Genomic DNA, 25683 nt, shown 5'->3' on the forward strand with positions numbered 1-25683 from the left:
TTTCATAAAATGTCTACTTTTAACAATCCTAAAAGAGTTGTTAGACCCACAGCAATATTTCATAATTTGGGAATTTGCCAATAAAAGATTATACCCGATTCAAATGCTATTTGACTGCTATAAATCATTGCAGAGTGGAAAAGGAAAAATTCTCTCCCTCTCCCTTTATTCCTCCTCCTTCCCCTCTCTTCTCTCTCTCCCTCTCCTCTCTCTTCCCTTTTCTCTCTTCCCCTCTATCCTCTTTCTCTCCCTCTCTCTTTCCTCCCCTGTCCCCCTCTCATTTTCCATTTCGGTCTCTCTCACTCTCCTCCTCTTCCCTCCCCCTCTCTTCTTGCCTATCTCCATTTTCAATTGACCACAATTATAATTCGAAGATCATTATATCATCTTTGAAAGCTTTAAGCTTTGTCTTTTCATTTTTTTTCTATGGGCCAGATACATTACAAGGGAAGAAAAGGTATTCTGTCATGAATAGAACGCAGAAATACTAGGGACCGGAAGATAAACTTGCTCTATAATAGTTTGAGATTCCCTGAAGAGTGAAGGAATCAAATGCGTGTTTCAGAGGTTTAGGCAAATCCTTTAGTGTGGTTTACAATTCCCTTTCACCACCCTCAATCCATTTCTTCTTTTCTTTCTTCCTTCTTTCCCTGAGAATTGTTCTTTCTAAACCAGGATATCCTTTACCAGGATACCAGGATAAGCTTTAGAAGTGCATGGGCTAACTAGGGAAAGGGATTGGGACTGAACTTGTTATTTCAGCGATGTAGAAAATGTCCAGTGAGGAAATTTCCTATTCCAATGAAAACTGGAGCCTCCTCTGAAATTTACAGTCTAAGAGAGTTGCCTAAAACACCAGAAAGGCTAAGTGACTTCCCCAGCGTCACACAGGCAATATGGATCACAAGAAAACTTGAATCCAGGTCTTCAGAGATGAGACAGGTGAGCTCCAAAAGATCTAAAAGATCCTAAAGCCGTAGTAGTTTCCTTGATACCAGGTTTTCAGTATGCCCCAAGTCAGGAAATAGTTTGAAGCGTAAAAGGGAGAAGCTTCTGTAAGACTCCTCCCCCAGTCCAATCATTCCTATTCCCAGGCCCTGGGGATGTCTCTAGCTTTTCTGACTCATCTCCTAGAGCTTTGAACAGGTTCTAACTTGGTCTTAAAAGCAGGATTTCTCCCCAGGGAGGCAAGCCAGAGGTGCGGAAGAAAGCCTCACTCGCAGTACTCACTGCCCTCAATTCACCAACACAGGTAGGCGGAGGCAGACTAGGCTGTCTGCAGATATGCTCTGTGTCCTTCCTCCAATGGCAGAACCCTGAATGGGGCCGACTATTAAATGGGATTGCTCCGCTTTGCCGGGTCGCAGACTGCCGGATTGGGAAAGGGTCTTGGCTCTGGAGTGCCTATCTTCCCATTGGTACTTCTGGTCGGGGTGGGTCCAGCTCGGGATTTGTTGAACCAATCTCCCTGCGGTTTTGATCATGGCGCCTGTGTCAGTGTTTTGAAACTGGGGAGGAAGTCCCTGGACCAGAGCATGCAAGAGGGTCAAGAGTGCGAGAGGCAGCTTATAGCTTCTGATTGCGAAGACTTGTATGGAAACCTGGCAGAAGCAGTTGGGTTTTGAGCGCTTGCTAAGGATGCTCTCAGTTGGGAATGAGGATAGTATTTTTCTGTTTTTCCCGGCATCTCACTGCACGCTGGGGCGAGTCTGGGCAGTCTGGCCTGCCGCTTATCAATTATGCACAGGGCTGTTGGAAAGCAGCCCGTCGAGAGCACCTGATATTCCCTGAAACTGGGGCTCCTTAGTGCTCTCGGAAATCTACTGGCCTGACCTGCGAAAATCATAAAACTGCGAAAAAGGAACAACGGTGTCCTGCAACCCTGCCTCCTTCTTATGGTCAGTTCCGGGGGGGGAGTAAGAGAAAGGAGGCTTCAGAAGGACGACATGGGGGCAGAACTGAGTCGCTCCCAGTTGCTGAGTTTCAGGTGATGCTTGCCCTAGAAATAGGATATTTACCTGTGCAGAAAGAGGAGGTGAAAGGACTGGAGAATCCATAACTCTTCCACCTTACAGCATTTTTTGCCAGGAGGGAAAAGAATGGGTTTCATATGGGAATATTCTTACAGTTTTAAAGTTGTCAGTAACCACAGAGGGTTTCGAGATGAAGAGACCAAAGAGTAGTGGGAGTCATCTGGTCCATAACCTGGACTAGAACACAGGTTCTGATTCCCAACCCAGGGCTTTTTATAATATAAATTCTATGAGAAAGAAAGAAATCGAAGGCTTTGTGATTATGGTGATCAAGTTTGACACCTGGAAATGTGAAATGTACTTCTTTCGTTAGAAATTATGGACCCTTGGGTGTGGAATGTTGTGAGGTCTGATAAGTCTGTTGATTTTGCTTAAACTTATTGTTGTTATTATAAGGGAGGATTTACTGGATAGAGGGGACTGAAGGAAGTACGTTAGGGAAAGTGTGATGTTAAAATCAAAAGGTGTCTTTTAAAAAGCAAAGTGAATCCTAGATAGGACTTTATCTTTGTGTATCCTGTAGTGAAAGAGCTTGAGGCCTTTATAATATTAGTTAGGGATCAACGCCACTGGCCTACCCCAAGTCTCTATCATTCAGACATAACTAGGCAACTGTAGCCACTTTTTGTTTCAAAGTCAATTTGATCTTCCTAGAGTTAAAAATTTGAAATCCATGGAAAAATGCCACTGCATTTTAAAATCTGTGAAAAGCAGTATGGTTTTATTAAAGCCACTTAAGAAAAAAAATAATGCAAAAATGTAGTTTCTTCAAGACTTAGAGGCACTATGGATTTTATATTGTCATCATCATTACATATATTTATTAGAATTAGTGAGTGCTTCAGATTTAGATTTCACTTTAGAAATTCATTTTTGTGAAGTTTGTTACTTCAAGAGCAACAAGGAAGTAATGAAAGCCTAATGCTCACTTAAGACATGGAGTTACAAGAGGAAATTGGAATAAATGTTTAACTAAATTTTATTGCCTAATTTAGTAATGAATCCAGTTGTTGAGTATGAACTAAGACTAAAGATTACTCCAGCAAAATTTTGGATGATATCAGGTTGAATAAACAAGTTAGATAAGCTATCATAAATTAATCTTTGGATTAGGTTGCTGGGTATTACCTGTCTCCTGAATGAAGCAATAGTGTTTCTGTCATATATATGATTCATGGCAACTAACTTATATTATTTCTAGTCACTAGTTAATAATTTTGAAAATGGACAAATGCATATGGATTAATATTTCACTCCCAGATAAATAGCATTGTTTTATTAAGATATGGTCACATTACAGAACTTGAAATGGCACATTGGTAAATGCCTATCAAGTACATTTTTATTTCTAAGCAAACTTTGACTAGTATGACAAATTTTATTATAAATGTACCTGGAGGCAAATACTCTTTTTAGGGAATTTAGATTTTGGGAAGATACCCAGAGAATGCAAAGCCCAGTTTTCTTCTCAATGTTTAAATCTATTTAAATCCCTCTTTTCCCTAAAGAAAAGAAAAGCAAAGGAAGAGACTAAGTCTGAAAATTTTTTTTAAAAAGTTTTTATTAAGTAGGGAAGTAAATTTGTGCATGGGGAATGCCAATGTACACTGACAGCCCACCAAGTAAGTAATGGATGGGGAGAGTTTGTGTATCTTTTGAAAAAAAAGGAAGGTAAGGAATTTTGAGGGGGAAGGTAGCCTTAGAATGGAATGAGTTATTGATGCTCATCCCCAAGAGGAAGAGTAGTGAATTCCAGTTGTAAGGCTGTGGCCCCTTGAGACACAAATAAACAGTTCATAATTGAAGGCCTGATCAGGAGTTGTAACTAAAAGCAGGATAATTTGGAGAGCCCCATAACCAAAGTTAGGAGGATCTCTGGATATAAGGGTATTTACTATAGGTACATAAATCACCAAATATTTAAGGTCTGTTTCACAGCTGGTATGTGCTTAATTGATTTTAGAGCTGCTAATTTTCTGCATGTCCAGCTGGGTTTACTCTTGGTCATCCCAAAGGATTATTGGTATGTCAAGCCAAGACAGCCACTCCTTATACAGTTTTTCTGGTTACTTGGATATAATTGAGGGTAGAGAGTAAAACAAATCAAGATTTCCATTTTTGCATTAATTTCTAGCCCATTCTTACTATGAGAGTACAGTCATAGTAGAAATGAATGAAAGAAATTTCTTTTTATTGCATAATCTGCACCTTGCTCCTATCAAGGTATAGGACTGTATCATATTTCCTAAGGTTATTGTAACTAGAGTTAGGTTTGGAATTGTCAGCTGACTGGAATCAGCCTCCAACCTCTGGGTGACTAGAGCCAAATAAAGCAGGCTAAAGATGGGAGAGCAAGAATCAAATAGAAGTTTAATTTCAGTCAGGGAAATGGCTTGCAAACAAGGAACATGTGCCAGAACCCCTGCTCTAGTGAGCAGGGTCCAAAGTATGTGGAGATTTTAATACTTATACCTATCACTGAGCAGTGAGTTGTATCCCTGACAATGAGGAGTAACAGTGACAATGTGACAAGTTTGATTCATAGCACAGGTTCATGACCAGAACAATTCCTGGATTTTATTATGACTAAGATCATCCAGAGGATGAGTGCAAAGGATTGTTACTACACTAACTCAGGGCACAGTTTGTTTTGTTTCTTGGGCCTTAGCTCTGGAAAATAGGATGTCTCTTAAAATCTTGACAGAAACAAAAAAAGAAAGAAAAGATCATTACTCTGAAAACTTGTGAGATAAAGTTACCTTTAATACTACTAAAGTGTTATTACTACATTATATTATTACCAACAACTTAATCCACTTAGTAAAACTTTACCAATCACTTGGATAAATTAAGAGTCCAGAATTAGTTTTTTGTATTCCTGACAGAGACTAGGGAATGGTGGTTATGTTGTTTTATTTTAAGGGCAAGGAAAGAACAGAAAATACCAGAATTGATTTAAATCTAACATATTTAAATCCCTACTCAGACTTAATTGTTTTCCCCTTGAAAGTATTTATTGATTAATTTATAGTCTTTATGACAATGACATTTTGGTTTTAGAGATATGTGCTATATATTTTAAGCTATTTAATTTTTAAATCAGTGTCATAGGTATATCAGAAAATTAAAGGATGAATTGGTTGTTTTACTTGCCAAAATGAATTGATGAAATATTTAAAGTCTTTGATTGGCTACCATTTAGGCTTTATAAAGGAAACAACCCAATAGAGCACAAAATCTTATCTGTACCTTCAATTCAGGAAAAAAAAAAAAAAGTTCTGAGTATTAATGTTGAAATCTCAAGAGATCTGTGGTACTATCTTTCAATAATTAGCTGTTTGAAATGTGGATTTTTATTTTGTATTGATTTTGTTAAGTTTAGAAATACTTTAACTTATATGGGACTCTTAAGAATCTAAATATTATTTCGCAGTAGTGATCAACTAATTTGTTATCTTATTTTTAAGTTAGATGATTTTCTGATTCATATTTCAGAACCTATTAACAGGGTTTTAGTAAATAATACCTAAATGCTCCAATTATCTTTCTCAGTGAATGTATTGTATAGTTATCAATTGCATTATACGATATTTTACCTATCATAGGGAACAGTTGGCTAGGCAAGTTGGTGTTTCTTTTGTAATTTTATCTAGGAGAGTCTTCAGTGATTATTGGCAACTGATTGGATCTGATTTTACCTTTTTATATTTGCTTAGAATTGTAGCATTCAAAAGCTGGAAGATACATTAGACATTCATTGTGTAGAACAAGTTGGGATTTGCCGAAGTTAGAGAAACAGGAAGTTGTTGGCAGAAATGGGTCTGGACACCAGTTCCAATTTTTTGGACTTCAGTGACTTTACTTTTGAGTAACTTTGAGAATCACTAATACATTAACAATTTATGGTTACAACTCTGGGATAGTCTCCTCATATAGAAATTATTTTTGACACTGTGAGGGATATAGAAGACCCTAACCCAAAATGACTACTCAGAGATCACTCAGTAGAAAGCAGAAAAGTTGTTTATTAATAAATTCTTATGAGAACGAGAAATTCTATTGAGAGGAGGGAAAGAGAGTCGCGGTAGAAGGACTAAAGATTTAGGAAAGATATACAGTTTTTATAGGTTTGGTTACAATGAATTACATCATAGGTTGGAGAGCACTGAGAAATAGGTGCCCTCTCCCCTAATTGAATGGTAAACATTGGTGCCAAAGGCAGATTAGAACGGAATGCTTTGTTTCCCTGATTCCGAGAGGAATCATCAGTCTAACTTTCAAACTTCAGATTACTGAGCTGATGGCATTTAATAATCAAAATTCAGGGGTCCTCAAACTTTTAAAATAGGGGGCCAGTTCACTGTCCCTCATAGACTTCACAGGGGTCTACTGTTGGAGGGCCAAACTATAATAAAAACAAAATCTTAGTTTTGTGGGCCTTTAAATAAAGAAACTTTATAGCCCTGAGTGAGGGGGATAAACGGCCTCAGCTGCGGCATCTGGCCCACAGGCCGTAGTTTGAGGACCTCTGATCTAAATATTGATAACATTGAACAAGGATAAATGTCATCATTTCTGGTTAAGTAAATATATCAAGTTTTAAGTAAATATTGGCTTGCACACAACATATTTATGCAGGTCACAGAGACATAGAAATAATAAAAAATACAGAAAAAGAATTTAAACATTCCTATAAGTTCTTCACTTTATCTATCCATTCCACACAACACTTTAGTAACTACATCTTTTTGTATTTATTTCTAAGAGGGATTGTCCTTGTATAGAAAGGTACTTTACACAAATAAACATTTCAGGATCTTATGAGTTCTGAGAGACCAAGGAGAAGAAAGAATATTTTGACTCAAAATGTTGTCTAAAGAGCAGCTGATAACAGCCTGTCTTCTCTTCTATTTTCTAATATAATTATTTTTATCGTGATATTATAGCCTTTCCAGTTGCTATACAAAGTAAGCTGCTTGAGGAAATGTATTGCTTATCACTTGATCTTTGTATTTTTAGTACTTAGCGCAGTGCCTGTGATTAATAAATGTTTTGTAACTTGAGAAATAGATAATTTATTAAGCACTTATTGCTTACTCGGTTCCAAGTTACAAAGATACAAAGATGAAACCAATGAATAAGTATATATTACATAATTAAATGAATGGCAACATACAAACTTCCAAGATGAAGTGAAAACCAATTTGTAAATATCCCTTGATTAACAATATCAAATCTGTCTCCCTGCATTAGCCTCTCAACCTTGTTGCTAGTCCAGGATAGGCATAGGTACCACAATGCACCATAAGGAAAGATATACAAGGAAAGCTAGACCAGCAGAAGGGCTCTTCTTAGCTGTTGCTTAACTGCACCAGAACTCAGCTACTCTGTTTTTCTTACCCTGGTTATACTGTCACACTTCTGTATCCATAATTGTCCTTTGAAAGTTATTGTTATGGGGAACAACTACTACACAAAGTCCTTTTATGTCTCTGCTGTCAGAAGTCAAAAACTGGGCTCTATTGGGTGGATCACTGATCTGACCCCAATGTCTTATAGGATGATGCATACTTCAAAGATGTTTATAATTCAGTTACAATTCCTCTTCAAATATTTAGAATTATCCAAGGAAAGAATGTGTAGGGTTGGGGAGGAATCCTATTGGCTAAAACATTACTAGACCAGCTCAGTGGGGGACAGAAATCATTATTTTATTTCCCTTAGCTCTTAGTGCTTGATTGATTTCACATGTTGGCCTTTGGCAGCCAAAATAAGACTCAAAAACATCTCTTTCTTATTCAACACATTTTGTGTTTCTCACTGAGACTTAGGCTAAATCAATTGTGTTGCTGAGAGAAGTGATATTTGTTCCAGTAGATTAAAAGGAACCGTGGAGAATCAAGATATTGTTCACTAGGGCTATTTAGCTTTTCCTATAGTCTTCAAAGTGGGGGAGGGAGGGAGGAGTAATTAGTAAGTGCATTTCACTTTAACTTTTTAAAAATCAAATGAAACCTTCAAGATTTATCCATTTTTTACCTATAATTTTTCCTGTTGTTGTTATGAGTAAAGATGGCATTCCAGACTAAAAATTAGCTTGCAATAGGTTAGTAAAACTACTTGCCCCGAATCCAACCAATCAAACCCTATATCTGTGTTTTCTTCATTTCTACGTAATGATAATTGATATTAATGGTGTTCCTGAAGCACCTTCTGAATCATCAGGGAGAAACTGAATCAATTATGTCCAGTGACTTTTAAATTTTTGTCTGTGGTATGCTTTTGAAAATTTTTAATCAAAGTACTTCTCTCTCTCTCTCTCTCTCTCTCTCTCTCTCTCTCTCTCTCTCTCTCTCTCTCTCTCTCTCTTCCTTCTTTTCTTTTTTTTTTCCTTCCTTTTTTTGGCAAAGCAATTGGGGTTAAGCAACTTGTCCAGACTCACATAGCTAATAAGTGTCTGAGTGTTTGATTCAGAATGTCAAGTGCCTGAAGCTAAATTTGAACTCAGGTCCTCCTGACTCCAGAACTGGTACTCCATTATGCCTAGCTGTTTTGTTTTGTTTTGTAAATTTTTTTAAATTTTACACTTAAATGCAAAATGAGAAAAGAAATTTTTAAAAAGAGCAACTATTGCTATGTTCACAACAGGCATAAAAGAGGATTCATTAATAGTAATAATTTCCATTTCAAGAAAACTTATACAATAAATACTACACATTGTTTTCAAAGCTGCCCAGCTTTTCTTTGTTTCATTTTTTTGTTGTTGTTTTCTTTTGTTCCTTGCTTTGTACTTTTTACTTTACTTTTTCTTCTCCCTACTCCACATCTTAAAAAAGATTACAATTGTGTGTATACATATAAATGTATATTATATATATACATAGATATCTATAAGTACAGGCATGTATACACAGATAGGTAAGACAATATTGTCTTTCCTCCTATTTTTTTTCCTCCTATTTATTTCCTCCTATTATCAGTTTCTTTGAAGGTAAATAGTGTCTTCTTTCATAAGTCCAAGTCTTTCCATATTTTTTTTGAAATAATCAGCTTACCATTTCCTATACCACTGGATTCAAATGAGTTGGTTGCTCAGAGTTGTTCTTAAAACAATACTACTATGCTTATATACAATGTTTTCTTGGTTTTTGCTCATTTTACTTTAATTTGTGGAGGTTTCTCTATGCTTTTCTAAAATCATTGAGCTCATTTCTAATAGCAAGTCAATATTCCATCATGAACATATGCCACAATTTGTTTAGCTATTCCTCAATTGATGGACATCCCTGCAATTTCTAGTTCTTTACTACTGCAAAGAAAGATGCTATAAATATTTAATAACGTCTAGGTTCTTCTCCATTTTCCCTCTTAGGAGACAGGCCTAATAGAGGTATGGCTGAGTCAAAGTCATAACTTTTTGAACATAATTCCAAATCTCTCCCCAAATTGATTTGGTCAGCTCACAGATCCACCAACAATGCGTTAAGGTTTCAATTTTTCCATATCCCCTCTAATATTTGTTTTTATCCTTCTATCATTTTAATGAGTCTAATAGATGTAATATGCTACCTCACAGTTGTTTTAATTTGCATTTCTCTAATCAAAAATTATTTAAAACATTTTTCATGACTATAAATTGTTTTGATTTCTTCATCAGAAAATTGCCTATTCTTATCCTTTAATAATCCATGTTTTTTTTAACATATAGTGATGGAAAGCATCACTTCCTACTGTTTGTAGATTTAAAAAATTATTTACTCTGTAAGATATTTTGGTACTGTTATGACTTTGATAAGAAAAGAGATTTAAGGCTCAGAATTGGTTCTTGAGTTTTAATCAATATTTGAGCCCGTACAAGAATTGATAGGTAAGAGAAGTTTCATTGAGAAAGTATTTTAACATCTCTTGAATGGCAGGATTGGTGGACTGAAGCAATAACCTATATTTATAAAGGTGTCTTAGTGATTACAAAATGGAAAAGTACGAGTGTTCCATTTCCACATTTCAAACAAGTTATTCTTCTGTTTATTGTTTTTTTTTCCATCATGAACTCATTTATTTTGGTCCTTTCTTCTTCAGGGTAATCTATGATCCCTGCCAACTTCTCAAATGTGCTGGCAGTGTGTTTGTACTGTTCTTTCTGAAGCAATGGATCATTCGATAACTATTTCCCAAGTGCCTACTAAACCCTAAGCTTTGTGTCAGAGCTCATCGCGTGTCACAAAGAACCCTATTGTCCTTTGGAAGATTTTTCATGTAACTATGCAGTTTTCCTCTATTGCAAAATCCTGGGAATTTCACTACATGATAGGACACAAATATTCAAAGCCCTGCATCTCATTACATAATACTTCTTACAAGAACACAGCTTGTAGAGCTCACGGGGAAAAGGGAAGAGGAGAAAATTAATTACAGATCAAAGGAAACAAACAGAACTCTTACCAGAATTCATATTTGAAAAATCAATTCCTGCCAATGACCAACCCTTCCTCAAAGATGAGTACAATTACTTGCTGTCCGCAGTTTGAACTTTAAAAGCCTAATAAATTATTTCCTGCAGCTCTCTGTGATGTCCAGCAGGTGGCATTTGTAATCTCTCCTTTGTAGCTCTCCTAGCCTGGAGAAAGGATTGTTAGGAAGAATTGGAGAATCCCAGGCTTTCAAAAAACAGCAGAGGCCAAATAAGATCTCTTTTTGAATATCACTATCATCCAAGCCCCCACTAGTCAAGAGCTCAGATATTTTAAATTTCATGAACTCTGGCTTGTGGCTCAGCTGTGTTTTGTCTCATTCTGCTATTATAGTATATGGAGAAATCTAGGCTCAACCCTGCCTCGGAATGATACTTACCAAAGGAATTACACTCCCCAAGCTTCGGTAACCTGATCTGTAAAGTGAAGCTAATAACACTAACAATTATCATTAGTGTGTTGTAAGGATAAATAAGATCATATAACGTGTTTTTGAAATCATAGGGCACTATCTAAATATAAGCTTTTATATTGTTATTAAATATAATTGGTTGGATTGCTATGGTGGAAAGAAAGTGGTACTTGGACCATCTGACTCCTCTGAAAGGTCTGTCTCTGTCGTCCTTCTTTCTCCCTCCAAGTGATAGGGGAAGAGCTATGAGTTAGAAGAGAGAGAAAAAATAAAATCCAAAAGTAAAAATTAAGAGACAAACAGAAAAAAGAATTGATTGGAATTAGAAAAAAATGATGGTGGTAGCAACAACAACAATAATAACTAGTATATACATAGCACTTTAAGGTTTGCAGATCACTTGACAAATATATAATCTTTCCAATAACACTATGGAAACTGCTATTATTACCTATATCTTATCGATGAAGTTTCCAGCTCCAGTGTTCTCTCCACTGTGCTACCTAGTTGTCAATGGGGGACAATGCACTTTAACCAGAAACAGACTCTGGCAGTCGACTATCAAAGAGCCAGTAATTAAGTCCAAAGATTCAGCCATTCTGGGAAGCCATATTCGCCATTCACCTCAGTCCTGTAGCTTTCTGGGTCCTGAGATGAGGAAAGCATTGGCCCTTTAAAAGGACTGGGGTACCATTTCAACCTTTATTCTGACTCGTCTGAAAGTGACTGAGTTCACCGAACTTCTCTTCTCTCATCTGAGGGCTGTTGATCTTCATTCATGCTACCATTTTTCTACTTGCTGCTCACCTAAACCTTATTCTTTTCAGAAGCTTACCTTTCTAAAACAGAGGTAGGGAACATCCAGATTGGGGGGGGGGGACATAAAGCCCACAAAATCATTTGCCCAAGGCAAGCACAGATGATAATGAGCTGGAAGCAAGGTACAACAATTTACCACTGCTTGAATTCTATTGTATGGCCAACAAATGATGTTATAAATATCCAAATATCCCTTGACAGAAAAAAAAGGTTCTCCATCCCATTTCTACAAGATCAAATCAACTCTGAAACTCACTCTGCTTCAGTATCCTCTTCCCTTTGATCCCCTCTCTGCCTCTGGTTGAAGTTCCAAGCAGTTAAGTGGTACAGTGGATAGAATGTTGGCTCTGGTGTCAAAGAGACGAGTTCAAATGTGATTTTAATACTGTAATACTGAGCAAAATCACTTTATCTCAGTTTCCTCAACTGTAAACTGGGGATAATAATAGCTCATAGCTGTCAGAGTAGTTGTGAGGATCAAATGAGAAAATATTTGCAAAGCTTTTAGCACACTGTCTGGCACATAGTGAATGCTATATAAATGCTTATTCCTTACTGTTCCTTAATTTCATATTGGAAAGGATGGATATTTCAAGACAATTTTAGGTGGACGTCGGAGAGCGCCTCTCCTCCCAGCTCCTATATTTAAGAAGGGCTCAGAGAAAAGAAACTCAGAATTTCTCATTTTACTGCAGGAGTTCATCATACTCCTTCACCAGATATCATCCCTTCCCTCTATCAATAGCTTATAGCATATAATAAATATTTATTGACTGACCCTCTATTTGTGCTAATCTAATTCCATTTTGGCTTTGACTCTACCCTGTCTCTAGTTAATAATACTATTTTTCCCACTTTGGTTCTATAAATTGGTTGCATGATTTTATTTCACTTCCCAGTTTATAACTTTGCTCCATTTCAGCCCTCCTTGGTTGGTTGGGGAAAACCTAAGAAAAAATTGGATAATATGACTATTTTTTTTTGATCTATAGTTTTTCATCTCTGGTTTCCCATCAGCTGTTCTGCTAGAACTTTGATTCCTTCTGCTGGGCCCTGTGAAAAGTAGATTCACATGGGCTTTGCATCATCTTTATAAAGGTGAGGGTTGAAGCCTTGAAGATAGTTGATGTTGCTGAGAGACAAAGAGCATGAAATAGACTTTTGAAAATACAGATAAGAGAATGATTAACAGAACAAACCCTTAAAGGAAATTGGACAGGATGAATGAAGATCATAGTTGAATGACTAACTTAAGTTGAACTGTAATATTAGTGTCACCAGGACAGATGTGAATATATACATAAAATGTCTTTGAAAATCATGTCAGGAAAAGTGAGCCAGATGCTAAAGTTATCTAGCAGGTCCTAGAAAAATAACCTGGTAGTCCATAAATAAAAGTGGGAGGAAAAGAGAGGTCCAACTGGATTTCTCAACATCAAAAAAGAAAGGCTAACAGTTTTTGCTATTTTGAAATGACTCAAAAGCTGCAGTGGAAACCAACTTCTAATCCCTGCAATGTCAAATTTTAGTTTAGCGAGAAAGTGTGAAAAGAGTGTTTTAGAGTCACAGAATCACTGATATAGATCTAGATAGATCTGAAGTCATCTGGTCTAACCCTCTTATTTTGTAAATGAGGGAACAATGCCCAGAAAAGTTACATCACTTTCCCAAGAAAACAGATAGGAAGTGACAGCCAGTACTTTTGACTTGAGTGAACTTGAATGACTCTGACTCCAAAGCCACACTGAACAGAAATGTAGGGAAATGTGTATAGAGATCAAGAAAACAGCAAACTAGGGGAGAGTAGACTTGGTGTAAATAGATATAAGGATACAGGAGGGGAAATAGAAATGTATAATTGCTGTCTATAGCAAAATACTGTGAAAGGGTTGTAGGGGGGGAAAGGAGGGTTAGAGTGCAGGGAGAAAATGATTAAATTCCTTACCAATTGAGCATAGTTTCTGGGACAGCAAGAACTAAATTGGACCAAAAATTCTAATTGGATTGTTTGTAGGAAACAATGTTTGCATGGTAATTAACTGTCTTCAAAGAAACTGATTCATAGGTAATATCTGTGGCTATCTAATGGTGATTGTGGAGGCCCATGAGGACAGGAAGAGATGGAGGTGATTTGGGTGCTCCATTTCTGGTAGTGCTTAAAAGTGGATGCCTGGGAAGAAGTCAAGAAAGACTATGGCTAATGATATATCCAGGTAATTTCAAGCCCTCTATTTGGGATTATATAGAAAGGTTAAGACATCCCAGAATTTAAGAGCTGGACCTAAGTAGTCATTTAGTTCAACCTATATATGAAAAGCATTTCCACTTTAACCTACCCAGCAGTGTTTATGAAACAGTGTTCATCTAGCCTGTACATGAATATCTACCAGAAGGGAGAACTCACCACCTCTCAAGGCAGCCCATTCTATCTCTGGACAAAATTGTTAGTTTTTCCTGATCTCAAGCCTACATTGACCTCTTTGAAATCCCTACTATTAATCCCGTTCTTCCCTCGAGGGCCAAAATCTAATCCCTCTTCCATGTGACAGCCCCTTCAAATACTTGAAGAATTCTTCTGAGACCCTCTGGATTTTCTCTTCTACAGATTACATGTCTCCTGTTTCTACAGTCTCCTCATATAACATGACATATGTGCCTTGATTAGTTGATTGTCTCATTTTGTTTATTCTCCAGTTTATCAATGTTCTTTTTCAACCTTGGTGTGCAGAATGGAACCCTCCAGAGGAGGTCTGACAAAGGCTGACTTATAGGCAGTCTCAAATATAGAGGGACTATATCATCTCCCTATTTCTGGAAGCTTTTGAGGGTAAAGTGTTTTAATTCATGAAGTGCTTTATAAACATTAAAGCACTTTGTAAATGCACTTCATTACTTTTATTGAAGAGGTTCCATTGGAGATTATATAGATTCAAAATGGAGTAGATCAATATATAAAGAGAAATTCCTTATTTTTATTTAACATGTTTCTTGGCTTCTCATTCTAGGTGTGACATGATGGATTCTCTCTATGAAGCAACCAACACCTTTACCTTGAATGTTTTTAAGGAAATCAGTGAAGAAGATAACTCACAGAATGTGTTTTATTCTCCTCTGAGCCTCTACTGTACCCTGGCTATGGTCTTAGATGGGGCCAAGGGAAATACTGCTGCACAGATACAACAGGTACTTAGGACATAGAGAAAAAATAAACAAACAAACAAAGAAAAACCCCCAAAACCAAACCAAACCTCATGGAACTTTTTTATAGGACCCTGAAGCCCCACCTTAGAGCAGCTGATCATAAAAAAGAGAGCTTTGTCAATACTGCAGCCATAGAGAGTGAGGGCAATGAAGTCGTGGGTGATACAACTAATCTGTGGTACGCACAGTGGACATTCTGGGTAGAAATGTCCTGAGACCAATGCAGAATAATCTTACCTTCTTACCTTGCTATGAGGAATAACAAAAAGTTGAGTTGTTTTTTTTTTTCTTTTGGGTTGGAGTTTAGAGGAGTGGAGTGGGGAAGTTGAGAAATGCTATAATGTCTAATACGTTTGGAAAGGTAAATTAGAAACAGGTTTTGAAGGGCTTTAAATGCTGAGTAGAAAAGATGTGTGTTTCTTCCTGAAGGCTGCAGGGTGCTGTTGAAGATTATAGAATAGGTTATTGATATCCTCAAATCTTGTTTTTAAATACTTCAGTCACTGTAGAACTTTCAGTTCATTTTTCTTTGATCATTTGTTTTTAAAGGAGACAGTTCTAAAGATGTAATTTTTTTCTTCCTAAACAGGTTCTTTCTTTAAACAAAGGTACTGATATCCACCAAAGTTTCCAGTCTTTTCTTGCAGAAGCTAAGAAATCTGATGGTCCGTGCCTGCTGAGAATTGCCAACCGGCTCTTTGGAGAAAAGACTTATGATTTTATCTCAGTAAGGCTTTCTTATCTATTATTTCTTTTCTTAAGGAAATAAATGACATTTTCAAGTTAAAGAAAGATAACAGGAGTATTTTATCTCATTAAAAATTGAGTTTAAACTCTTTGAAAAAAATTAGTCACCCCAGTCCCCCAGAACACAATGTTATTTTCCACAATTTTTAAGAATTAATGGCGTGAAGATAACTGTATAAATAATGTATACATATTTTGGATTTAATATATATTTTAGCATATTTAACATGTATTGGACTACTGCCGTCTAGGGGAGGAAGTCGTGGGGAAAGAGGGGATAATTTGAAAGGGAAGGCTTTGCAAGAGTCAATGTTGAAAAATTATCCATACATATATTTTATAAATAAAAAGCTTTAATTTAAAAAAAAAGAATTAATGGCGTGGCTTAGTGGATAGGGCACTCCAGAATTCAAATCTTACCTCTACTATTTGCTCTCTGAACAAATCATCTCAAAGGACCTCAGTTTTCACTTCTGTAAAAACAGAATTGTTGGACTAGATGCCTTCTAAAAAGTCCTCTGGTTTTACATCTGTGATGCTATAGAAAAAATAGAAAAAAAAATTAGTCATCTCATTCTGACTATTGACTTTCAAACAACAATTTATTGATTTATTTATTTATTAGAAAATATTGCCACATCATTAATTTTTCTTTGGGCTTCCTGGCCATCATTATTGCTTTGTAAGTGATCTTTTGGAGCTAATAAAACATAAAGGAAGAACACAAATATTTGAGATCAATTTGTGATAATCTAATATTATTGTGACTGTTATAAAGAAGAGTTCCAAAATTTCCTGGCAGTGCATTTATGGCATTTAGTTTGGGATGTTAACATTTAATTATATTGTTTATCCTGTTGTTTAGTCTTTTAAGGAATCCTGTCAGAAATTCTACCATTCAAATATGGGAGAACTTGACTTTGTTAATGCCCCAGAGGAAGCAAGAGAGCATATAAATAAGTGGGTAGAAGAAAAGACAGAAGGTAAGAAACCATGGTATTTCTTTTTAGCTATTTGAGAGATAATGGCTAATTATTTTGATGTGTCTTTTTTTTGCAAAGTATAAAAAAGGACTGATTTTCTAAACAGTAAAAACATGCAAAAATCTGTATACTAAATATTAAATTTTCTTTGTCTTCTCCTTGATTCTCAGTGTCCACAGTCTCTTCTGAATGTAGTAATCAGTCTGTAAAATGAATCATTCCCTGTGACAATATATTTCCCCTTTAGTTGAATAACTCAAATAAACAGTCCTATTTTAGGAGTCTAAGCTTCTTATTTAATGATGCTGCTTACAATTTCCCATCCACTCCAATAAAGCTATTATATCCTCATTCAAGCCCATGTAGAATATTATTTTCATTTCTTTCTTTGTCTTTTAAATATCTGTCTTTATATGCATTTATAAATACTGTACCTATTTTATTCTGATGATCATATTCAAATTGACTCAATTTCACCTGCCTCTATTGCAAGTAAAGTGTTTTATAAATTGGATTCTATGTTGTGTATTTTGTGGAACCTCAAAGAATTGTTTTTGTAATAACAAGATATTTCTTTCAACATATAATATAGTAGAAAGAAGATTGGGAACTTCTAGCAAGAAGATGGCAGAGTAGAGAAAGCCCTCAGCTTGGCCCTCCTAATATTTCCTCTTAGCAGATTTTTTTTTTTAATACTGCCTCAAATCAATCTGTGAAGTGGCAGAACCAACAAAAGATATGAATGAGATATTCTTCCAACAAAGGATAATTTATGAGTTTAGTAAGAGAGATTGCGACATGGGATTAGAAGCTGACTCAGAGCCCAGATTTTAATGATGGAAGTAGCTGGTAGTGGTGACAGAAGCATCAGCAGCTTTAGGAGCTCTCAAGTCAGAAATGTTTCCAAACTCCCAAAGCTTGCTCTGAAAACAGCAGAACAAAAAAGCTTGAAGCTTGAAACAGTCCCTCATTCCATCATACTGGCAACAGAGCCTAGCTAAAACATAAAATTAAAAAATCAGGAACTAGGGTGGAAAATAAGTAAAAAAAAAATTATAAGGAAACTGATCATAAAAGGCTACTGTGGTGACAAAGAAAATAAGGACATAAATTCAGAGCACAATGAAATTAAAACAATTATGAGTAAACTTTTCATGAAAATTGCATATTTGCATCCCAACAAAATTCTTGGAATAACTAAAGAGTGATTCTTAAAACCAAATAAGAGTGATAAAAGGGGGATAGGTAAAGATATGGAAGGGGGAAAATATGAAAAGACAAAGTTGTAAAATAAGGTACCAAAATTTTCTGACTAATTTCCCTAATGGATATTGATGCAAAAATTATAAATAAAACAGTGGCAAGGAGATGGGATTTATACCAGGACTGCAGGGCAGCTTCAATAATAGGAAAACTATATAATTGACCACATCAATAACAAAACCAACAAAAATTTTATGATTATCTCAATAGATGCAGAAAAGGTTTTTGAAAAAAATATAATGGTCATTCCTAATAATACTGAAAAGCATAGAGATTCATGATCCCTTTCTAAAAATGACAAATAATATCTGCCTAAAATCAAGAGCATGAATTATAATAAGATAAACTTAAAACCTTTCCCATATCATTGGAGTAAAGCAAGGGCAGATGATATGATAGTATAACTTAGAGAACCTTAGAAACTCAGCTAAAAAAGCCTAATTGTAACAATAAACATCTTTAGCAAAATTATAGGATTAAAAATAATCCCAAGTACTTCAGCACTATTTCTTAATTCTTTCAACAAAACCCATCTGAAGGAGATTGAAAGAGAAATTCCATTTAAAATAATTGCAGGAAAAATAAAATACTTGTGAGTCTGTCTGTCAAGCTAAACCAAGAAACTATATGAATAGAGTTACAAAACACTCCACTCAAAGGCAGTTCTAAATAATTGGAGAAATATTAATTATTCATAGGTAGGCTAAATCAATATAACAAAAATAAAACTTCTGTCCCCAGTTAATTTACTAATTTAGTGTCATATCAAACAAACTCCCAAAGATTTATTTTATAGAGCTAAAAAAGGAAGAAATTCATATGGATAAACAAAAGATCAAGAATATTAAGGTTGTGTGAAGGAAGGTCAGAAATGTTAAGCTTATATGAAGGAAGGAGATCTAGTAGTACGTAATTCCAAACTGTAAAGCAATGATCATGAAAACAATTTGGTACTGGGGTAAGAATTCATCACTTCCTCTTAGAAAGGAGTTTGAGGGAAATTAGGTATAGACTATACTATATATAGGCATAGACTCATTGTCCCAAAATAAGGTCTCAAGACAAATGATTTAGACCTTAAGGGTGATACCATAAGCAAATTAGAAGAACATGGGAAAATACCTGTCAAATATATGCATAAGAGGAAAATTGATTATCCAACAAGAGATGAAAAGTATTATGGCAAGTAAAATGGATGACTTTGATTCTATAAAATTAAAAGCTTTTGCACAAAAAACAAAACACCAAACACCTAACGTAGCAAAGAATTAGAAAATTGATGGATTACTCATTAATTGAGGAATGGTTGAGCAAGTTGTAGTATACAATTGTGATGGAATACTGTTGTCTCTCATTAAGAATTAGCATGATGATTTCAGAAAAAAAAAATAGAAAAACTTATTTGAACTCTTACCAGGCAAAGTTACCGGAAGTAGAGAACATTGTATACAATAACAGCAATATGTAATAGTGACCAATTCCAAAAGACTTAGGTACTCTGATCAAAACAGTGATCCAACACATTTCCAAAGGGCCCATGAGGAAAAATACTATTCACCTATAGAGGTGGATAGGAACTTAGGTGCTTTTAATTCTGATAGGTACATTCCTTTATAAAGTTAATTTATTTTTCTTATTTTTTTGTTTGTGTTTTCTTTTTCCATGGCTAATATGGAAATATGTTTTGTATTATCCCCCATGTATAAGCAATATCAAGTGGCTTTTCTTTTCAAGGAGGGGTCAGGTGGAAAAGGATGAGGGGGAGATTATTTGGAATTCAGCATTTTAAAAAATGAATATAAAATTGTATTTGCATGTAATTGTGAAGTATTTAATGAAATAAAACACATCAAGAAAAAAAAAGAAACGTCTTGGAGGGGCAGCAAGGTAGCATAACAGATATAGCAGCCCTGGAGTCAGGAGAATCTGAGTTCAAATTCTGCCTCAGACACTTTAACATTCACTAGCTGGGTAGTCCTGAACAAGAAACTTAATTCTGATAGCTTGACTACAAAAAAGAAAGAAAAGAGAACTCGAGTCAGAAAACCCAAATCCAGGATAGCTCTCTGACTTTGAACAAGTCTCACTTTTCTTAGCCTCAGGTTCTCTATTTAAGCCTTGGGGTTTATCATAACATATCAAAATCCTTATAGGGGTTTTGGAAATGTACATGAGATCCTAGATATTAATATATTTTGGAGCTGTAAAGAGAATTTTTCTTTAAGAAACTCAGTGAAAAGAAGTTTTCTGTACAGTTGGAAATGGTTCTTCCTTGCAAAGTGATCATGGTATTCAGAGGCATTTTTGTTATTACACCAAAATGCAGAAAAGATTTCATTATATATTTTTTCTTGATAACATTTTTTTCTTTTTCTTTATTTAAATTTACTTTCCCAAATAGTTTGTTTATTTTTTTTTATTATTAAAGCTTTTTATTTACAAAGCATGTGCATGGATAATTTTTCCAACATTGACACTTGTAAAACCTTTTGTTCCATATTTTCCCATCCCCCCCCAGCTGGCAGGTAGTCCAATACATGTTAAATATGTTGAAATACATGTTAGATCCAATATATGTATACATATTTATATAGTTATTTTGTTGCACAAGAAAAACCAGATCAATAAGGAAGAAAAAGAAAAACTGAGAAAGAAAAACATAATGCAAGCAAATAACAGAGAGTGAGAATTCTATATTGTGTTCCACACTTAGTTCCCACAGTCCTCTCTCTGGGTGTAGATGGCTCTTTTCATCACTGAACAAGTCAAACTGGTTTGAATCATTTCATTGTTGAAGAGAGCCACGTCCACTTGATAACATTTAATGGACATTTTTTTGCAGATTGTATCACAGCTAGACAGTGCTATGTGAAGGTAAATGACTATATTTGATTAATTTGTAAAGATTGAAAGACTGCTTAATATATTTTTTGAAATAAAATCACATGATAAAGATGAGGAGGAACAGAAAAGGGAGGCTAACTGAAACTATTTATGGTTTGTAAAATGCTTTATATATGTTATCATTTCCTTTAGCTATAATTATGTTACATCTATGCTTAATTTAATTCCTAATTTTCTATTATAGGTAAGATTGTGGAACTGCTGTCTAGTGACTCCATTAATCCATCTACCTCTCTGGTACTTGTGAATGCCATCTTTTTCAAAGGAAAATGGGAAGAACAATTTCCCAAATGCAACACAACAGAAACAATGTTCAAAATCAGCAAAGTAAGTGGCAATATTTCACTGTCCTGGGATCTCATGGACAACTGGGACAATGAGAAAGAATCAGTATATTTCCTTTGTTTCTTAAGATATGTATGAAGGGATAACAACACACAGCTAAATTCTTCCTTTGCTTTACTTAACTCTCCACCTTGTCTTTTTCTCCTGGGAAGGTTTTCTTTCATTCTTTTCTCTCTATATTCCGATTTAATAAAAGAATTCCATCATACAAATCAAGTTTTCCTGCATTTCACCTGTTACCCCAGCCAGTTTCCTCACTTCCAGACCTTAGGATTTCTCTTATCAAGCCTCTGGTAGACAACTTTTTACCCTTTTTTTATATTTATTGTCATATTCATTTTGCCAAGGCATTGGGAACATGCCTCCCAATAGAAAAAGGGAGGCATGCTCTTAGTGCTTTTGAGTTTGATAATAACTTTTTTCCTTGTCTTTGAGAACATATGGGGGAAATTATTTCTAAACATAGAAAACCCAAGAGAAATTCAAAGACTCTTTGGAGAGAGTTGTCATTTTTCTCAGCTAGGAAGTCTCTGTCTGATCTCCCATTGTCCAGGTTATTCTTTCTTCAGGAGCCTTTTGCTGAAAAAGATGACATATTCTTCTTCAGTTTTTTAGTATAAGCTTAACATAGCTTATCTGTGCCTAAGAAGTCTGCTTTCTTTTCTGGCAGACTTCGAACTTAACTCATTTCCTTTTCTTTAATTAACTATTCTCCCTGTAATTGGGTTGTCCCTCAGTCTCTTCTCTGTATATTCTGATATAACAAAGAATTACATCATTGCACTCAGAGGCTAGAAAAGTATTTAACCTTCTTATTTTATAAGAGAGGCCATAAAGGCAAAAGGACTTAGAGGAAAGAGATCAATGTAAGTTAAGATCAGGTTATAAAAGTGTAACAAAGGGTAGACTTTATAGGATTTTCGTGTGTGTGTGTGTGTGTGTGTGTGTGTGTGTATGTATGTAACTATCAAGCACCTGTTAAATAACTTGCTGCAGGGAATAACAATAACAAAGTTCTATGAATAAAGAAAAACTTTTCTACCAATCTACTCATGTCAGAAATATTGTTAATTATAAAAAGTTATATAGGGGCTAGTGAGTTTAAGATATCAGTTAAAGACAAAATATGACACTTTGCTATCATTAAGCACTAATTAGAATTGTGGAAATACATTTGAAATTAATATGTCTGTTTTCTATGGTATATTAATTTCCTTATCAGGTAGGTACACTGGATACCTCAAAGCAAAGAAACATATTAATCTCAGGAGTACTTTCACAAGATCTATATCAGATTGCTTACTTTCTTAGGGAGAAGGGAAGTAAGAGAGAGAAGGAAAAAAATTGGAATTCAAAATTTTATTTTAAAGAATACAAAAAATTTTTCTTACCTAAAATTAGAAAAAAAAAGTATTTAAAAGAAAGAAAAACATATTCTACAATCAAACAAAACAAAACAAAACAAAACCCAGTGTTCACTAATTAGAATACTGTAAAATGTTCCAGAAAGTAATACAGTGAAAATATAAAATATGGGACTTGGGCACAGAGAAAGGTAAGGACTAATCTTTTTTTTTTTTCTGCACTTCTAATAGTTGTTACATTAAAAAAAAATGTATTGGCCATCTCAGTCATTTGAGTAGAAATAGTTTATTTTGAGTGAGATAAAAGATTCCAGGGTTTGTTTTTGTTTGTTGTTTTTATTTTAATTATGCCTCACACAGATTGGTGTAACAAGATACTTCTTTAATTGGGAGTAAAGTTTTTCATTACACAATCAGATGGGATTTAAAGTTTAAATGCTATCTGAATGAAACTCAGTTACAATGTAAGCTAACTGAATATTTAATTGTGGATTAACTCAATTTTGAGCCTTCCTTGCTCTTCTAGGAGGAAGGGGAAGAAAAATACCAGAGAGCTGAGTACCTTAATTAAGAGAAGTCCTAAAAAAGGAAAAGGATACTTACAGATTTATGGAAATTTAGGGAAACACTGTGCTTTATTCTTAGAGATAATTGTATTAATATACACCAGACAAGAGCAGCTCTATGCCTCATGAGGGGCTAAAATGTGTATTTTTTTCTATAGATAAATGTAACACATTTTCTTTTGATAAAACAAGCCCCAGGGCATAAAGGCATCACTTTGTAATTACAAATCTTATACCCTCAGAGGGCTTACAGTCTAAAGACATGAGATAGTGCTATACAAATGACCTCTTTTTAAGAAAATTATATTGATTCTATCTACCTCCTTCGGTTGCTCTGGATATAGTTTCATGTGCATTTATTTCCTTTTAGGAGAAACAGAAACCAGTACAAATGATGTTTCTGAAATCTACATTTAACATGACCTACATAGGAGAAGTGTTTACCAGGATCCTAGTTCTGCCTTATGTTGGAGGACAAATGGAAATGGTCATTTTGCTTCCAGATGAAATCACAGATCTGAAAACGGTGAGAGAAGTAATATGGTATTCTACCTACTTCAGGAAAATTAAAAAAAAAATAAAAAATTGATTCAGAGCTGTATGCGTGATATGAGATTTTAATAATCCAGTCCTTTAAAATGAATCATCTTGTCCTAAACATCTAGATCAATAACTGGAGATAACATGGATTTCTTTGTATGAATTATATCACAAGAAGGTGGAATATTATAGGGGTGCTATGAGAAGGGAGGAAGCCTTGATATTCAGGAATAGGGCCTAACACTCAAAGATTATAGCAGCGGGACCCACCTGAGGATAGACGTAACCAGAGAGCTTCTATCAACATTTCAAGGTCTGGAATTGCTATAGAGAAAGGGGAATTGCTTTCCAGATCCTGCTGTTATGGGAATGGGAACCAGATAAGCAAAGCTGGAAATGTTATTGGCACTCACTGTGACTTAGAGACTTGTGAAGAAGGAAGTCTGGCTAAATAAATAGGTCAGCAGCAAGCACAGAGCAGGTTGCCTTTGATTGTTTCACTGGAGGAAAACTACCATATTAGAATCCCAGAGTCCAATGACTGATTCTCACGCTGGTCAAGATGAATTCTTTTCACGCCCAGTTTTGAAATCCATAGTACAAGTAAAGCCCATCATTAAGTTATGTTGAGTACAGCCTTGCCAATTGAAAAGTCCATATTTTGCCTACCCAGGAAATCTTTGAGCCAGTTTCCCCATATGTAAAATGAGGATAATCTCTGCCTGAAATAATTCAGTGAGTAGTGGTGAAGGGTGAAGAATGAATAAGATAAGGTGTGAAAGTGCTTTGAAGGTTAGAAAAATACAAGACAAGTTTAAGATTAGAAGGCAGTAATGAAACGGGGAGTAAGAGAGTGAAATCTGTTTTCTGAGCTAAACTAAGATGGTAGGGATTCTTTTACATGAAAGAGTTGTAGGGTTTTCCCTACCTATATAATTGAAGAAAGATTATATTTGGAATCATGGTCCAAAACCTTGATTGAAATTCTGGCTTTGCTTCTTGCAACTGTGGGTAGAGAAATAACCTCAATTTTCTCAATCTGGAAAATGATTGGATATACTGGATGGTCTCTAAGGTCTTTTTCAGCTCTGAATCTAATGTCCTCTAAAGGAAAATATAGAAAAAGATGTATCAGTCTTTATTGAATGTAGTGTGTGTGTATGAGTGACTGTGTGTGAGTATATCTGTGTATAAAAGAGAGAGACAGAGATAGAGAAGAGAGCTAGATTCAGAGAGAAAGAGCATGACAGAGACAGAGAGAAAGATAGAGAGAATGAATATATGTGTTTGACTTGGTTGTGCATTTACCACTTTCCTAACTTTTCAACTTGAACAGAAGTTCCTTGGGAGCCTTTTCTTTTCTGGGATTCTTCACATCCAGCACAGTAACCATTAATAGAATAGGTAGAGAAGGAATATTCATCCAATCAAATTATATCCTTTGGGACTTACAATATACAACTCTTTTTTATTTCTAGGTGGGAAAAAGTCTTACTTCTGAGAAATTAACAGATTGGTTAAATCCAGAGATGATGGATAAAACTGAGGTGGAAGTTTTCCTTCCCAGATTTAAAATGGAGGAGAATTTAGACCTGGAATGCATTCTTCGAAAATTGGGCATGTCAGATGCTTTTGATGCATCCAAGGCTGACTTCTCTGGGATGTCAGCCAGGAATGATCTGTTCCTATCCAAGGTTGTGCACGAGGCTTATGTGGAAGTCAATGAAGAAGGCACGGAAGCAGCTTGTGCCACTGCAGCAGTCATGCAGAAGCGATGTCTAAGAATGACTCCTCAGTTTAAGGTTGACCATCCTTTCCTGTTTCTTATTCGAGATAACAACTCAAAAAACATTTTGTTTTGGGGTAAAGTGACCTCTCCATAAAGAGATCATTTGCTCTTGATGGGGTCTTTTAACCTACTGTTGTTTACCTCTGCTTTATCCAGATTCTGCTATGCCTATAATCCAAAGGGTTATTATCAACATGATGATAACAAATCCAAAAATAAAATTCTTTATGAGAAATTCTCTACCGA

The 25683-nt window shown here is 35.4% G+C and overlaps 1 protein-coding gene across 5 annotated transcripts; it reads left to right on the plus strand.

Annotated features, from left to right (window-relative positions):
• The first annotated feature begins 921 nt into the window (after nt 1-921).
• Nucleotides 922-25683, plus strand: LOC105749295 (serpin B6). Of its 5 annotated transcripts, none has more exons than XM_031946188.1 (7): nt 922-942; nt 14741-14918; nt 15526-15663; nt 16549-16666; nt 21018-21160; nt 23479-23634; nt 25127-25673. In XM_031946188.1, exons 2-7 carry the CDS (start codon nt 14748-14750, stop codon nt 25529-25531), a joined length of 1131 nt encoding a protein of 376 aa, XP_031802048.1. In that variant the 5' UTR covers nt 922-942; nt 14741-14747; the 3' UTR covers nt 25532-25673. The 5 variants fall into 5 exon arrangements, with proteins under 5 accessions (XP_031802048.1, XP_012396689.1, XP_023351711.1 ...); XM_012541235.3 differs by lacking the exon at nt 922-942 and adding an exon at nt 1075-1252; XM_023495943.2 differs by lacking the exon at nt 922-942 and adding an exon at nt 1320-1898.

The sequence above is a fragment of the Sarcophilus harrisii genome, chromosome 1 (assembly GCF_902635505.1).
Source record: "Sarcophilus harrisii chromosome 1, mSarHar1.11, whole genome shotgun sequence".
NCBI lineage: Eukaryota > Metazoa > Chordata > Mammalia > Dasyuromorphia > Dasyuridae > Sarcophilus > Sarcophilus harrisii.